The 16,872-nt window shown below is 42.2% G+C and overlaps 3 protein-coding genes across 3 annotated transcripts; 2 read left to right on the forward strand and 1 right to left on the reverse strand.

The window, feature by feature from the left end:
- The first annotated feature begins 60 nt into the window (after positions 1–60).
- fam32a (family with sequence similarity 32 member A) lies at positions 61–2,849 on the forward strand. The gene is made up of 4 exons (XM_080877195.1): positions 61–214; positions 1,554–1,698; positions 2,489–2,542; positions 2,669–2,849. Exons 1-4 carry the CDS (start codon positions 141–143, stop codon positions 2,735–2,737), a joined length of 342 nt encoding a protein of 113 aa, XP_080733321.1. The 5' UTR covers positions 61–140; the 3' UTR covers positions 2,738–2,849.
- An 87-nt stretch (positions 2,850–2,936) lies between these two features.
- Positions 2,937–5,053, reverse strand: fh (fumarate hydratase). Its single transcript, XM_080877193.1, has one exon. The coding sequence runs from the start codon at positions 4,989–4,991 to the stop codon at positions 3,492–3,494; it is 1,500 nt and encodes a 499-aa protein (XP_080733319.1). The 5' UTR covers positions 4,992–5,053; the 3' UTR covers positions 2,937–3,491.
- Positions 5,054–6,202: 1,149 nt separating this feature from the next.
- Positions 6,203–16,816, forward strand: hdgfl2 (HDGF like 2). The gene is made up of 16 exons (XM_080878453.1): positions 6,203–6,438; positions 7,051–7,127; positions 7,634–7,775; positions 8,121–8,336; positions 8,793–8,915; positions 10,841–10,909; positions 11,013–11,193; positions 11,349–11,433; positions 11,559–11,856; positions 11,935–12,068; positions 12,171–12,238; positions 12,365–12,435; positions 12,531–12,632; positions 14,372–14,531; positions 14,641–14,758; positions 15,689–16,816. Exons 1-16 carry the CDS (start codon positions 6,367–6,369, stop codon positions 15,786–15,788), a joined length of 2,016 nt encoding a protein of 671 aa, XP_080734579.1. The 5' UTR covers positions 6,203–6,366; the 3' UTR covers positions 15,789–16,816.
- The last annotated feature ends 56 nt before the right edge of the window (positions 16,817–16,872 follow it).

A 16,872-nucleotide genomic window follows, 5' to 3' on the forward strand; every position in this document is an offset into this window, starting at 1 on the left:
CTGGGAAGAAACACCGCAGGACATTTTCATGCATACTTGGGTCGCTTCCTTTCACCTCCCAATAGGTGGCAGCACTGATCCTGATCCGTCTCTGTCAGAGCAGAAAGCAGAAGAAGACGACGACAAACAGCTTCTCGAACATGTCTGAGTACGCTACAGTCCAGAAAAGTGCCCTGAAATTAAAGGGTGTGGGAGATATTTCTGCTGGGAAAAAGTAAGTCTTAGTAGTATCAGCGCTTAGAAGAAAATGTACGAAAAAGACATCTCTGTCAAGTCGATGAAATACTTCAAATTATGTGGTTGTGTTCGTACCAGGCTATGGTTAGCCCTTTTGCTAGTAGGAAAACAAACCTCTTTGTTCACTGAACGTGTGTGGATATGAGTAATATTACGTAATATTTGAAGAGGCCAACAAATATGAAAATAACATTTAAACGCATGCTTCGTGGCCTCAGAGCTGTTGATAGTAGAATTATGGACTGTAACAGAAGGGGTAGCTAGCTAGCTAGCTAGCTTGGCAAAAACAAAACGACCGACTAATATATACTTTCTTTTGCACGACACTGGATACACATCCCTTTTAAATGTTAAAATCTAAAATACACAAAACCAACTGACTAGTTAGTTGTTCAGAAAACAGGAGACACAAGGTTTTGAACGCTAAAGACAGATGTGTGTTACGTAATACATGATTACTGCTGTAGTTGTGGGACTTTGCAGGCCTTAAGTGCTTACAGGATCTTTGTGTATTCAAATGAAACCTGTTTTTAGTGGTATTTGACTAACATACTCAAAAACCCCCCAACTTGAATGGTATGTGCAGTACTGTGCAAGTCTTGTGGCACCTCTCATTTCTTTGTGTTTTTATTTTTATTTTTTGCTGTAATTGTTTTTTTAGTTGTGTTGATAAAATAGTTGGCCAGGTGGTATGAAGGCATTTCAAAGGTTTTTATCTCACCTTAAAAATAAGGCAAATAGAAAAGAAGAAGTTGGAGGCCTAAAAGAAAATTCATCTACAGTGGATGAATAGTATTTGAAAGTGTTGTCCTTAAGAACATCCCAAAAAGACCTGATACAGAACCTGAGAGATGGCCCTTCAGTGGATCCATCTACTGTTTGCTGAAGCTTCATCAGAATTGTACTCAGTGAAAGGGTGGCTGTCAAGTAACCAGTCTCGAAGAAGGGAAATGAGGGGGAAAAGTATATCAAATTACTCAAGAAGTGGAACAAAATCAGTGGCACCAGGTCTTATGGAGTGAAATTTTTGGTACAAATTGTTGTTAACATGTGTGGAAGAATTCAGGAGAGAAGTTAAAAATGGTTGTTTTGTTTTTTTTTTTTATCCCAAACACAGTTAAACATTAGTAGTCACCATTGGTGCACTCGATTAAAAAAAAATTGCTGCAGCTATTTCCAATTTTTCTGGCAAAACATTTTTTGAAAAAGAGGAGTGGCTCTAGACCTTTGCACAGTACTGTCCTGCATGTACATTTTCTTGCACAAAATTGGTAATAAATTATGAGGAATAATAATGGTGTTTCTCTTATTTTTAGGAAGAAAAAGAAGAACAAGGAGAGCAAGCATCGCATGGAGCAGGTCGTTACCAGCCAAAGCGATGAGGAGGTGAAAACCAAGAAAGTATATCTTGACGAAAGGACACCGGCACAGATTGCTTTTGACAAGATGCAAGAGAAACGGGTGAGTTCTTTTTCTCCAGCGTTCAAGGGATTGAATTGTGAGGGGAAACAAAGCTAACATAAGTATTAATAGATTGTAGAAGTTTCTGTTTAGGAGAAGTGAATTATTTGTAAGGTTGGGTTCAAATTTGGCCCTTTTCAGGACTGAAAAACAAACTTGAGCTGCTTGAAAACTGCAGCCAAATCTATTATTCTCTGAAGTAAATTATCTAAACTCAGAATCTCTTTTGTTGTTTAGGGCAATATTTCCTAAAGCCATCTTTATTGTCAGTATCATGAATTATAGCAGGGTTTCAATAACAAATCTGCACCAGGTCTGCCAGTGGAAAAACATCAATTGCTAATGATGTTTCACTAAGGTATTGATAATATTACCTCTAAGAGAGAGCCAACAAGCTTAGCACTGTACAATAATTCCAAACTAGTGTAGTTTTGAAATACACATTTGCCTAATAAGCAAATTCCCAGTTCATTTCTGAAAAGAGACCCAAATCCCTTTGGGAATGGCATCCAGTGTGAAAATCTGCCAAATCAACTTTGGTGCTACCTGCTGCGGTGACCACTTGTGAACAAAGAAGCATCCAAACCTTGACTTGTTATGTAATCTGAAATAAATTCTTACTGTGTGTGTGTCAGTCAATCTTACTCCCACTAAATCCAGTAGTCTGTGTTAAGTGTTTTGGGGTTTTTTTTCTCCCCTCTGGCAGAGATTTAAAGATTGTGAATGTGTAAAATGAAAGTTCTAATGTAAATTGTTTGGCATTACATTTCTCTCCATTTCTTTTTAACAGCAAATGGAGCGGATTTTGAACAAGGCATCAAAGACCCACAAACACAGAGTCGAGGTAAGAGCTTCCTTAACTCGGACTTTCAGAGACATAGATTTAAGACAACATTTACATAAAACTTAATATCAAAATTGCATATTTCTTAATAGAAACAGTTTGTGACATTATGTTCTTGTTTATCAGGATTTTAACCGTCACCTGGACAACCTGACAGAGCATTATGACATCCCCAAAGTCAGCTGGACCAAATAAAACCGGCGCAAATGTTCACTCGTTTCATCACTTGTACAAAATGTTTCTGCACCACGTTTTTTGAAATGTATATTTGTTGTTTACAATTAAAATTCATTTGATTTCAACTTCATACTGTTGTAATCCCTGGTGTTTATACAGCAGATGTTTAACCAATCATGCTAATGTGCGTGCATGTAAGCAAGGAAAAAAATTGAAATAAGACTGAATTTATTTTAATAAATGCATTTCATTTAACGGACACATGGCATAAATGGCACACATCGTGTAAACCAAAACACACGAGGTACAATGTTATGTAGTGTTTTGAAGCAACCACAATGGCACTCCGAGCTGCAATGGTATCGACTACAAGCTGAGGAGGAGTTAAAAGTATTCTGACTCTGGAAGAAAAAAAGAAAAGACTTTACATGTTTACATGTACAAAATTAAGTCATATTGATGATGAAGCTTTACTGCTGCTACTTCTTAAAACATTCCCTGTTAAGACACAAAGATAAAAGGTGTGTAGAGCTGCATCAGCTGTTTCATCCATACCAAAGGACCATGACACAGTGCACTTTGAACTCTACCAGTATGCCAGATATTACGCAAGTTGCGTCATACAACAGTATGCCAGATTTTTTTGTTGAGAGATGAAAAGTTCAGGATCCAAAAAAAAATGCTTACTCAGTTCCACATCTGATTTACTTAAATACTCTTTTCTTTTGTGTAAAAGAGTTTTGTTTTTTTTCCTTTTCCCTGGGTTGTCAGTTTACTTTGGTCCCAGCATGTCACTTGGCTTCACCCACTGGTCGAACTGCTCTTCGGTCAGATAGCCCAGCTCCACGGCCACAGCCTTCAGGGTCGAGCCTTTCTTGTGAGCCGTTTTAGCGATGGTGGCCGCCTTGTCGTACCCGATGTGTGGGTTAAGCGCTGTGACCAGCATGAGGGACTCATTCATGAGCTTGTTGATCCTCTCCGTGTTGGCCTGGATGCCCACCACGCAGTTGTTGGTGAAGGAGACGGAGGCGTCGCCGAGCAGCTGTGCGGAGTTCAGCACATTCTTCACCATCATCGGCTTGAAGACGTTGAGTTCAAAGTGTCCGTTGCTGCCTCCGATGGTGACGGCCACGTGGTTCCCCATCACCTGGGCTGCCACCATGGTCATGGCCTCACACTGGGTTGGGTTCACCTTGCCCGGCATGATGCTGCTTCCTGGCTCATTCTCTGGTAGGATGAGCTCTCCAAGGCCTGAGCGAGGTCCTGACCCCAAGAAGCGGACGTCATTGGCGATCTTCATCATGCTGACGGCCACAGTGTTGAGAGCCCCGCTCAGCTCTACCAGGGCGTCGTGAGCTGCCAGGGCTTCAAATTTGTTGGGAGCGGTTACAAACGGCAGGCCTGTGAGAGAAGCAACGGTGGAGGCTACCTTCTCAGCAAACCCAATGCGGGTGTTAAGTCCCGTTCCTACAGCCGTGCCTCCAGCTGCCAGCTCATACACCCTGGGCATGGCTGCCTTCACCCTCTCAATGCTGTATTTCACCTGCTGGACGTAACCGCTGAACTCCTGGCCCAGCGAGAGCGGCACAGCGTCCTGAGTGTGTGTGCGCCCAATTTTGATGATGTCTTTGAACTCTTCAGCCTTTGAAGCAAGTGCGTCGTGCAGAGTCTGCAGGCCGGGCAGCAGGACCTGGTGGACCTCAGTGGCTACTGCAATGTGCATGGCTGTGGGGAAGGTGTCATTGGAGCTCTGACTCTTGTTGACATGGTCATTGGGGTGAACTGGATCCTTGGAGCCCAGTTTCCCTCCCAGGATCTCAATAGCCCTGTTGCTGATCACCTCATTGACATTCATGTTAGTCTGAGTTCCAGAGCCAGTCTGCCATACCACCAGAGGGAAATGATCATCGAGCTTACCGGCTGAAACCTCATCTGCAGCCTGGACGATTGCCTCAGCTATTTTTGGATCCAGGCCGTACTCCTTGTTCACCTGAGCAGCTGCTTTCTTCAGGACACCAAAGGCCTTGATCACTTGGATGGGCATTCTCTCACTTGGTCCCCCTATCTTGAAGTTCATGGTCGATCTGACAGTTTGGGCCCCGTAGTATTTGTCGGCCGGAACCTTGAGCTCCCCAAACGTGTCCCGTTCAATCCTGTAGTCCGAGCTGGCCATTCTGGACGTGCAGATGTGGAGTTTAGAGGTAGCGCTGAGCCTCTGCAGAGTCAGGAAGTTGCAGTTAAACTGCTGAACGCGTCCTAAAGACCGAAACATGGCTTCTCACTAGAGGTGATTTCGGGGGGAGGTCAACGTTGCTTTCCACATTGTAATATGTCATTGGGTGATCAGGAAACTGATCGGCGGTCAGCCAATCGCGAGGCAAGAAAGGCGGGATTTCCGCTGTGGCTGTCGTATCACGAGAAAACGAAGAGACAGCTTCATCCGGATTAATGAAGCTTTCCAAACATCCCACAACTCTATTTCCGGTGCGACAGGGAAGTCTGTTTGACTTAAAAGAATAAAAGTCGAGAATTTAAATAATTCAGTCATTTAAAATTGAGCGTTTAATCAAACCTGAAGACGACTTTTAAATACATTTTGTTGTGAAATAAGTGATATTGGGTATGTGTGAAGCTTGTTGGGATTGATGTGCTTATATTTTTACTTTTAAGAATGTCTGTCTTACTTCGCGTTTCTGTGTTTTACTATTTGAAAAGCATAAATTATAAAGACTCTTTATTGTCATTATACAAGCATAACGAAAATGCAGCCACACCACCCTTACATGGTGCACAAAATTTCAGTAACAGCCAAATATACTGACATGTATACGCATACACATATCCACAGGTTTAAATAGTGATGCAGTGTTTAGTACTATAATCTCACAGCAGAAAGTTCCCAAGTTCAAATCATTTCACACATCCGGGGCTTTCCTGTGTTGAGTTTGCATGTTCTATCCTGGTACACTGGCTTTGCTCGACAGTCCAAAGAGGTGCATCTAAACTGAACACTGAATGTGTGCGTAAATAGTTTTCTGTGTCTATCTGTCCAGGATGTACCATGCCTTACTTCCTATGACAGCTGGGAGATTGGATAAGCAGAAGAAAATGGAGCGATACATACTTCCCCACATATGTATGTAAATGCATGTATGTATTCAAGGATATTGCACGTTTACAGACCATGAAATATGCAAATAACATAGTCATAAGTATATGTCTATAGTATGTAAACATGTGGAACTGAACTGTATAATTTTGCATATATGTATTTAGTTTGTGTAAATTTAAGCTACACTCTTAAAAACAATATTTTCGTGATTTTTTTGTTGGTGGAAAACTAAAATTTGTTTAATCGCGACCAAAAAATGTTTATATGAAGGAAAAGATAATTTACTCTTTAATTGAGTCGTTTTTTAAAGTCTTTCTTTTGAAGGCTAACTTGGCACCCTGGAGCGGAAACGGTTAGTACGTAGCGTCTGGCTTCACGCAGCTTCTCGCGGTAACGTTAGTATACTGTTAGCTTGGTAGCTAACACCACCGTTTCCAGGTTTCGTGTCGACCTGAAAACATCAAACCGAGAGAGACACAGAAAGACTGCGTATCTTAAACCTTTTTAAACCCAGGCTGTGCAGAAGAGAAGAACAATGCCACACAACTTCCAGCCCGGAGACCTCGTCTTTGCTAAGATGAAGGGATACCCCCATTGGCCAGCCAGGGTAAGCAAGCAAGCAACGTTAACAGCAGCAGCAGTCTGAGAGGCGGAGGAGGGGGTGGGCTGCTCTGCACGGGACGCTGTAGAAGGTTCTCTGTAGATGTTCTCCACTACGTTTATGGATACAGACAAACAGAAAGCGTAGGCTTACTTCTGCAGGGCTGACAGGCTGCAGGTGTGCACAGGCCCACTGTCAGCGTATGAGCGGCAAAATTTGCATGAGATGCTCGTGGCCTAACCTACACGGAGACGTTCACCACCCCAGCTAACGTTGTTTTTATGGAGATGACGTTTAAAAAAAAAATTGTGGATTTTTTCCCCCTCCCCTTTTTAAAAACTTGCTGATATTGTAGAGCATATTTCCCTGCGCATTAAAATGGATAAAACGACTATCAGGTTGCGTTTGTTGTTGTTTTAACTGCTAATTGCACAAATGGCCAAGGGGCTGACCGTTGAAGTGGCACATTTACGGGGATTCTGATGAGCAGAAACAACTTTTCGAGCCACAGTTGTGTGTTCAGTCCTGTGTCTGCAAGTGAATGTGTGACATATCATCTGTTTGCTCTCTTCATTGAAAATCATGCTTTTAAAAATTACGATTATTTTTTTTAAACAGATTGAAGATGTGGCTGATGGAGCAGTGAAACCACCTCCTAATAAAATCCCCATTTTCTTCTTTGGGACACATGAAACGTAAGTACACAGAGACTAGAGTTAAGTGTATTTGCAGAACTGTTTAATCTTGGGTGGATGCAGGTGTTGTAAACTTGCACATTGGCTGAAATTCATCAGCCATGTTTACTTTTTCTGGTTAAATTTGGTAGTTCCAGTTTTGAATTTAGGCTCTGGCTCACCTGTTTTTTTAAAAAAAATCCCCTTTGGTAGAGTGACGTTGGCACATATAACTACTTTGATGTGAAACTACTGTTAATTTGAGTCAGTCTTAGTGCGCAGTATGTTTCCACAAGATGTGTTGACATATTTGAACTGGTGAGACACACCATCTGTTTGACAAGATGGCACCTGCAGTATTTTAATCTGTCACTAGGTGGCACAGTGATCTGCTTCAAAGTCTGGAGTCGAACACCAGCCTTCCTAAACACAAGTATAAACATCCTGTTCATTACTGAAAGCCTGGGACATCAGATTGTTTCCCGTCAGTTTGCTTCACGTTTTCTTTATTTTCTCTGTTTTCAAAGAGCATTCCTCGCACCAAAGGACCTTTTTGCCTATGAAAAGTACAGAGAACGATATGGGAAACCCAACAAAAGGAAGGGATTCAATGAAGGCTTATGGGAGATCCAGAACAATCCACATGCCTCCTACAGCGCCCCACCTGTAGTAAGTCTCTGTCATCTTCCCAAAATCCTGAAGCAGGCATAATTCAGCATGAAATGTAAAAGATACTGGAAGCGCATTTGTTTTTTCATAACCCTCATTTGGGTGATTTTTGTGAGCATAGATTTAGGATCTGCAGGATGTACTTGGTAGCGACTGGTTTGATTCAAATGAATCTACTTTTCCTTCTCATGAAAAATTCCTTGTTCAGACTTGGAGAGACTGTGGCCTGTGTGACCTTCACCAAAGCAGCTACTGTTCTTCACCAGTATCTTTGCTGCTTCTCCCCTTTTTGTCGCCCTGTTCAGATATTTTTCATTATTATATTTTATTGTGTTTTGTCTGCAGCCAGCTAGCTCATCTGACAGCGAGGCTGAAAATGCAGGAGGAGGAAGCGACGAGGAGGACGATGAGGAGGACGCCCCGGTTCCTCGGAAAGCACACACAGGAAGTGAGGTTGATTCAGATTCTGGGAGTGAAGACAGAGGAAGGGGGGGCGGAGGAGGAGGAGGGGGCGGAGGAGGAGGAGGAGGAGGAATGAAGCGAAAGCCACAGGCTCCTAAGGTAATTATACGAGGATTATATTGTTAGTGGATGTGTGTCATTACAACTCGTCCAGTGATTTGATTTAAGATTCACTCCTGTTGTTTTTGATGTTGAGCTTGATTAAAATAAATGGTTTCCTTGGTCACAGTTTGGGCCACAAAGAAGGTTTTTCTGGCACCATACGTGACCAACTACCATCAGCAGCAGCCAAGTTACTGTAACAATTTGTCATTCATGAATAGTTACCGAGAATTTGAAGAGTTGAAAGAAGAGCACACATTTTCTGGTGGCTTTTTTTTTTTATAGCCGATGTTGTCGCAGCAGTGACGAAAGCTAAATGAGCCAGAAATTAAGGGATTTGTCTGCATGACTTGAATATTTGAGCAGTGAGATTATTTTTATATCTCAAGTGACCTATAACTGTTCAAATTTTCTGTTTTCTCACAAGTACTTTTTTTTTTTTTTTTGTTTCAGCGGCCTCCTCCTCCAAAAAAGGCACGAGGCTCATCGAGCGACCGAGATGAAGAAGAGAGTGGATCTCCTTCTGAATCAGAACCCACACCTTCGGAGTCTGACTCTGGGAAAAACAGTGATCAGGTAATAACATGTGCGTACTAGGGCTGCCACGATTTGTCGACTAGTCACGATTACGTCGACTATCAAAATCGTCGACGACTGATTTAATAGTCGACGCGTCGTTTGAAGCTTTGTAAGATCCCAAAAGACGCAGGAATAAGTAGCAGGATTTAAGAGTGTAATAACGGACTGAAACAGAAGATGGCAGCACTGCATGTACAAGGATGCCAGCTGCCGTTAAACCCCGAAGAAGAAGAAGCTGTGTCCCAGAAATCATAGCGCGGCCCAGCTTAGTTTCCAACAATGGCGGCAGCTAGTTAGTTTTAATATTACTCTTATTATTCTTTCTGGGTCAGAAAATAAACGTTTAACGTATTTTCAGGCGAGAATGTAGCTGTGTAAACCTCAAATATCGGCTCAGTTTATCAGGACACCACATATTTTCAAAAGCGCTCCGACGTTTTCAGAGACGTCTGTTACCCACTAGCTTGATAGCTAGCCGGGGGCTAGGTCACTAGCGCGGTGAGAACACCGGACTCCCGGCAAATTGTTTTCTAACCCACCGCCGTCTTTCGCTACTCAGGTTAAATATATATGAGTCACTTAGATAAATTAAAAATGTTGTTGTTTGGCTTTTTTTTTTTTTGTATTTTATTTGTTCCTGAGTAAATCGGTTTGTCTGAGATTAAAGTTATAGTTTTTACACAGCTGAATAAACGTCAAGCAGACAGCTGATTATCAAAAGTGTGAGATGCTGGAGAATATACTCCGTTGTCCTGTTATATTTTAGATAGCAAGGAGTTCATTAAACTTCACCGAAACAATCTGCAAATTTCATTAAAATTGAATAAACTATCATCTTGTCTTTATTTTTAGTTAGCACCTTAAACACTTAAAGCTGTAAGCTAATGATAGTTATATAAGAGCAGATGCTGCTGGTGCAATAAGCTGTAGTTTTACGTCCAGTGGATGATGATCTGATTAGTCGACTAATCGCATAAATAATCGGTGACTAGTCGACTATCAAAATAATCGTTTGTGGCAGCCCTAGTGCGTACGCGCGTGATTGTGGAGGAGTCTGATGCTCAAAGCCACTTTTGGTTGCCTCTCATTCGCAAATGGGTTGCTATAGCCGCGTGTTTGATTTGGTAGATTTATTTATGTTGGATGCCCTTCCTGACACAAGTCTCACCACCCAGCTGCCAACTTGGTAGCACCTCTGTAGTCGCTATTTACAAATGAAATGAAATGAATTCACGGTGCATTCACGGGTCTTTGGATGGTGGGAGGAAGCCGGTTAGCACTGTTGCTGCACAGCAAGAAGGTCCTGAGTTCAATTCCACCATCAGGCCGGGGTCTTTCTGTGTGGAGTTTGCATGTTCTCCCCGTGTTTGCGTGGGTTCCCTCCGGGTACTCCGGCTTCCTCCCACCATCCAAAGACATGCAGCTTGTGGGGATAGGTTAATTGGATAATCCAAATTGCCACTAGGTGTGAATGTGAGTGTGAATGGTTGTCTGTCCCTGTGTGTTGGCCCTGCGACGGACTGGCGACCTGTCCAGGGTGTACCCCGCCTCTCGCCCTATGACAGCTGGGATAGGCTCCAGCGCCCCCCGCGACCCTTGAAAGGATAAGCGGAAGCAAATGGATGGATGAAATTAATTTCTTTGGTCATGGTGGCATAAAAAATGCACATACAGAACGACCAGTCAGAGTTTGGTGGGTTTTGCCTCAAAGTAAGGTTTTAAAGCTTTTTTTTTAGGTGCAAGGTGCAGTAAATTACAGCTTTATATCAATTAATTTCCCAATTTTCTTCCCATTTTCCAATATGGCTTTTCATTGGCCTTTTCAGGGCAGGGAGGAGACAAACCGCTGTTGTGTATTTCTTTCGTGTCTCTCTTATAACGTCTCAGCTGCAAATCATTTGATGTTTGTTTTTCTTCAACAGGATTTTACTCCAGAGAAGAAATCTGGTGGACGAGGTGTGAAGAAAGCAGGAGGCAGAGGGAAGAAAAAGGTGAACCAGAAGGCCCCGTCACAGAAAGAATTACCTGTCACAAAACTCGGTGTCTTCTCTTTGCGTTTCCAGCTTTCGTTACTTTTTCTCTGTGACCTTGCAGAAGGCTTCGTCCAACTCTGATTCAGACTCTGGATCGGCATCGGAGAAGAAAGTAGCAGACAGCGACTCGGAGGACGAGAAGCCTCGACCGGCTCTGTCTGGTTCAGAATCCCAGTCTGGCTCAAAGTCTGAATCGGAATCAGATCCTCCCCCGCGGAAGGGCCCACAGGCTCGCAAGAAAGGTGCGAGTTTAGTTTTGCTCTTTTATTTACTACAGTTTCATCTACAATCGTAGCGATGCAGATAGATGTTTAGAAGGATGTTTAGAAGCAATTCTTTGCTCGTGAGTTAGTGCAGAGTTTTTCAAAGTCTGTGCTCGTGTCTTTCTGATTCACAGAGAAGCCGGCGCCAAAGCCTCGAGCACGTAAACCCAAACCTGCGCCGGCAAAACGAGCGCCTTCATCGTCCTCCGACAGCGAAAGGTCAGGCTGCTCCCAGGATTCCTTCTTAACGATTTATGCACCACAGGTTAATACAGTAAGAGAAATTCTACTCCATACATTAGCTTGGCATAATTAAGGTTGCCTTGCCCTCCCACCTCTCGCAGTGATAGTGAACCCGACCGCATCAGTGAATGGAAGAAACGAGATGAAGAACGCAGAAGAGAGCTGGAGGAGCGGCGAAAAAAGGAGGAAGCTGAAGAGCTCCGCCGGCTACGTGAGCGAGAGAAAGAGGAGGAGGAGAAGAAGAAAAAAGACAAAGATAAGGCTAAAAAAGAGAGTGACAGTGACAGCAGCAGTAGCTCAGATGAAGGTATAGACGATCACCCGTTGAAGAAGTCCAAGAAACCCCCCCCACCACCTATCCCTGCGCCCTCAGACTCTGATTCTCCGCCACCAGCTGAGGTACGTCTGTTAACATAGAGTAATGTTTTTGCTTTTGTTAAAGAAATGGGATTATACGTGATACTTTCCCATCAAAAGGTAAAGAAGCCACCCAAGAAGCTAGACAACCAGAAGAAAGCAAAAATAAAGAAAGAAAAGGAGAGGAAAGAACGAAAAGAGAGAGAGCTGAGAGAGAAGAAAGCCAGACGGTCAGAGGAGAGGTCCAGAGCGAGGTGAGTGCTCAATGGGGAACAGACTACTGCATGCACAGCTCATCAGGAGGTGGTGATCAAACATTAATGTACACGGATCACAGAGTTTCCTCTCTGTCTTAGGTCCAAGCCTGAAAAGCTGAAACGCAAACCAGAGAAGCTGCCGGAGAAGAAGGTGGAGAAGAAAAAGGGTCAGTGACTCACGCTGTTGGCTGAAAACATGCAGTGTCATTTATATAAGAGAGAGAGACAAGTTCAGTTTTCATTATCAAGAACGGATAAAGATATAATTTAGTACTTTGTGTGTTTATTTGCAGAGCCGTCACCTGGAGAAAGGCTACAGAAGCTTCATACAGATATAAAGTTTGCACTTAAAGTGGACAACCCAGTACGTAACGCTTAAGACGATGATTAATATGGTCACATAAATGTTTTGGGTTTCTTTTTATTCTGGCGTGAAAATTTGGTTTGTGTGGTTTTCAGGACATAGAGCGATGTCTACAAGCACTGGAAGAGCTCGAGGCTGTTCCTGTCACCAGCCAGATCCTACATAAGAACGCTGAAGTTATTGCCACACTAAAAAAGGTGAATTTGTTTTGTATTGCTCCACTGTTCTTTCTAGGTCCACAGCTCCTTTTGGTGTTTAAGCTGGAAAACCTGTGCTAAAATTTACTCAAGTAGTCAAAACGCAACACAAGGTTGGTTGAGCAGTAACTGTTTTGCCCTTGTGTTTTTATTCTTAAACACTTGTAGAGTAACTTTGCATAAGTCACCGTTCACAATAATACTTATTTATTTGACACTGGGCTTTGATGCAGTCTGTCCAAAACAGGGCATTTTGGTTCCTCTGCCTTTAAGCCAGTTTTTAAATATTTGATTGGCTAACTTTAAGCAGTGTGAAGCTTTGGCTCGTAGGGATTACTTACACACACGCTGACATCAATTGTTTGAAGTTTGATCAATTGTTCATGTGTATCCATCTCTGTAAAAGTATGTACATGACAGGGAAATAATAAAAGGAAAGGCAGGAGTCTTTTTTGGGAGACTCATTGGCAACTTTGTTAGTTACAATTTGCTATGACAGTGCTGGATACTCTTCTGCTTTCTAAACCGCCTTACTTCTACATGGCATAGATACAACAAGGCAGGAACTCCAGCAACACTTAAAGGTAAAGAGGAACAACTTTATTAACTGACCAGCGTGTTTCGGCTTGTGGCTTTCATCAGGGTCATAATAACATAGAAACAAATTTGTGTTTAAATAAAGTACAGGAAACAGAAAAAAGGGAAAAATGTTTTCAAATGAACCAATCACACCTTCACGGGTAAACCAGCTGACGTATAACAGGTTGGTATTGGTTAATAGGTTAATTGGTTAAGTCACAGCTCAAGTGGAAATTGGTGAAGTTGTTGCTATGGATATGACAAGGTCGGGTTCATTTCACTGCAGGGCAACCTGCATGTGGCGAATAAAATTTGAACTTGAACTTGAAGGTGCAGCACACGATGGCATCACACAGTTGCTGCACATCTGTAATGCAAATCCTCAGCAGATGTGCTCAAATGGATTGAAATGTGGTGACTTTTGATGACTGTGAACTCAGAAGATGGGTACAGCATGTTCAGCAGCCATATTGTGTGTTTTCTCTGTAAACCATAGAGATAGATGTGTAGGATCAGCAGTTTCTGAAATACTTAGGCAAATTCATTCAGTACCCAAAGTTACTATAGTTAACTAAAACTGTACTAAATATGGAGAAACTGTATATGGGGAAAAACATTGTAGTTAAAAATAAAAACTGGATTTTTGGAAAGATTAAAACTGAAATTATTGAGAATTTGGAAAACAGAGAAAATATCCTTATGTTTAGTCTTTGTTAGTTTTTGTTAGACCATTAAAGCCTCATCAGGGTTTAATGGTCATGTTTATTGAGACTTTGGACATCTACCAGACTGAGAGTCAACTGCTTTCAAAAGGTTTACTATTTTTGTTGGAATACTTGTACTGATTTTCCTAAATCTTGCCGCTAGTAGATGCCCTCCATACAGTAACAATTAAAAAAACTAAAGTCACTTAAGTGCCTTCTTCTGATGCTCAGTTTGAACTTCAGCAGGTCATCTTGACCGTGTCTGCATGCCTAAATGCGCCGAGTTGCTACCATGCGATTGGCTGATTTAGATATTTGCTTTAATGAGCAGTTGAACAGATGTACCTAATAAAATGTTCAGCAAGCGTATGTTTAGCAATCTACGTGTTTTTTATTTGAACAAATTCATATAAAAAATGTTACCGGACTTATTTGACATGTTTGTGTTCATTTTAGATCCGGCGGTATAAAGCCAGCACTGCAGTCATGGAAAAAGCTAGCGACGTCTACAACAAGTTAAAACTGCGTTTTGTGGGCAAGGCGGAGGTGGCAGCCAAACCTAAAACTGAGAACAAGGAGCCAGAGAATGATGAGGAGAAAGAGACAGAAAACACAGGTAAAAGCACTCGTTTTGGATTTACTAAAATCTGGATTCTACTGTTTTCTAGTGCACTTTCTTTGGATTTGTCTGCTCGCTTATTTAAATCTGATTTTGCCGTGAGCAGACTCCACACCTGTGAATGGGGAATCAGAGCAGAAAAAAAATGACACAGAGGGAGAGGAAAAGCCAAAGTCACCCATACAAGACGAGAACAACGTTGATACGGCTTCAAGTCCAAACAGGTGAGCGTCACACGTAAACCCACCTGTGACAGGATGCGAGCTTGGGTCACATTAGCAAACGAGACACATTTTTGCTATAATCGGATGATGTCATGTATGATGTTTTCAAGCATGCCTGCTCTTCGTTAGACAATTAAACATAGGGAGGGGGGTACCATCTTAAATTGCCTGTGATTGGTCACAGGACCACAACCAATGGGAATAATATCCAATCAGAACTATATCTCATACAGGACAAACAGTTTATAAATAAATAAGAATATGTCAGAATAATCAGAGCCTAGAAAGACAAATAAGGGAAGATAAACATCGTGGCTCAAGAGTTGGGAGTTCGCCTTGTAATCGGAAGGTTGCCGGTTCGAGCCCCAGCTTGGACAGTCTCGGTCGTTGTGTCCTTGGGCAAGACACTTCACCCGTTGCCTACTGGTGGTGGTCAGAGGGCCCGGTGGCGCCAGTGTCCGGCAGCCTCGCCTCTGTCAGTGCGCCCCAGGGTGGCTGTGGCTACAATGTAGCTTGCCATCACCAGTGTGTGAACGTGTGTGTGAATGGGTGGATGACTGGATATGTAAAGCGCTTTGGGGTCCTTAGGGACTAGTAAAGCGCTATATAAATACAGGCCATTTACCATAAACATGTGTCAGGCAACGTCTAACAATAAAACTCAATACATTTGGTTGGACACACATGAAACCTACTCACTCGTTCACTATGTGTCTGCTATATAAAATAAATTAAATTGTATGAAAGGTTTTTGAAAAGCACGCTACACAAAGTATTTAAAGACACCTTCGGTAAGAGGTCTTATGGTGCCGTCAGGTTAAGTGTAGGAAAACTCCTAAAGAGGCGCCTGCATTGTTGGATGCATGATATTTACTAAATAAACATTATCTTGTTTTACGTGTATTGTTACGACTCTGCGATCCTCTTCAGGCGAAGCCCGGACAGCTCGGCCGAACAGCAAACGCACACGTACGAAGAAGAGGACAACTCGATCTCTGCGGAGACGGAACAACCTGCCGCCGAGAGCTGAAAGCATCCCTCACCGACCACTGCAGTGGACCAAGTGCTAAAAGATGGTGGCCTCTGTTTAACATGACGCAGTGCTGCTGGCCCAACAACATTGCAACACACACCCAGCATTTCCTACCTTATCTGTTACTTCATTGTTCATGTTTTAGACATTTTTGTACTCTAACCATACCAAACCAGAAAAGGCCCATTTTTAGTCCATTTGTTCATCACATCAGAAACGACATGCTTATTAGTGAGCTAGATAACGGCACCACGCAACACTCGTTGGTTTCCGAGATGTACTTTTTCTTTTCTACGACACTCTGGCCGTCCTGGATCCTCACTCCAAACTCCCGCCAGCTCCTGGCTGCTTTCTTCTTTCTAAAATCTGAACTTTGGTCTTTCATACTGTGTGTATGTCAAATGATTACATTTTTAGCTCTTCTATATAGAGCGGGGTAATATGAGATGAAACTGAATCTGATGAAGAAAATGGGAAGAAATGAGTTATGCTTTTTTGTGTGTATGTGTGTGTGTAGCTCTTACATCTGTTGGCTTCTTTCTTTTTCTTTTTTTTTATAAAGCCTGCAAAACATCACAAAGGCCTCCTATCTGTGTGTTTGCCATAGTGGGAGGGGTAAAATGCTACTTGTCTTTTATGTTAAGTATTTTTTTTAATTCTCTGGTCTTGACCCAGTGAATCCAGTCTGAAATGTAAAGAGTCACTTAAAACTGTTTTCTGGTTGAGGTCCACCTACTGTTTTTATAGCCTCGTTTTCAGATAGATACAGTTTTGTCTAAAAATAATAATCTATGTGGAGTTAAACACCTTGTACTCTCCTCTCCCCTAGTGTCTGCTTAATAAATGGAATAACGCACACATTAAAAACAAAAACTGCCCTTAAAAGCTAATGAGATCTCATGTAGCTGCAGCCTTTTTTTTGACATGTTTTTTTTTCTGTCATGTGCATACAGCCGGTGTTTTTAGTGCTATGTAAATTGGTAAAGTATTTCTATCACTAGACTTGAATAAAAATATCAGCATGGTTTTGGTTCTACTACATTTTTTGGTGTTTTGACCTGCCACATTGACAGTCGTTAGT

The sequence above is a fragment of the Rhamphochromis sp. 'chilingali' genome, assembly GCF_963969265.1.
Source record: "Rhamphochromis sp. 'chilingali' genome assembly, chromosome: 3".
Classification (NCBI taxonomy): Eukaryota; Metazoa; Chordata; class Actinopteri; order Cichliformes; family Cichlidae; genus Rhamphochromis; species Rhamphochromis sp. 'chilingali'.

Excerpts from the sequence above, each read along its gene's own strand:
- hdgfl2 (XM_080878453.1), top strand. The coding sequence starts at position 6,367 with ATGCCACACAACTTCCAGCCCGGAGACCTCGTCTTTGCTAAGATGAAG. Across the intron at positions 6,439-7,050 it reads ACCCCCATTGGCCAGCCAGG|ATTGAAGATGTGGCTGATGG; the intron begins GTAAGCAAGCAA and ends TTTTTTAAACAG. Across the intron at positions 14,759-15,688 it reads ACGGCTTCAAGTCCAAACAG|GCGAAGCCCGGACAGCTCGG; the intron begins GTGAGCGTCACA and ends GATCCTCTTCAG.
- fh (XM_080877193.1), bottom strand. The coding sequence starts at position 4,991 with ATGTTTCGGTCTTTAGGACGCGTTCAGCAGTTTAACTGCAACTTCCTG.
- fam32a (XM_080877195.1), top strand. The coding sequence starts at position 141 with ATGTCTGAGTACGCTACAGTCCAGAAAAGTGCCCTGAAATTAAAGGGT. Across the intron at positions 215-1,553 it reads GATATTTCTGCTGGGAAAAA|GAAGAAAAAGAAGAACAAGG; the intron begins GTAAGTCTTAGT and ends TCTTATTTTTAG. Across the intron at positions 1,699-2,488 it reads ACAAGATGCAAGAGAAACGG|CAAATGGAGCGGATTTTGAA; the intron begins GTGAGTTCTTTT and ends TCTTTTTAACAG.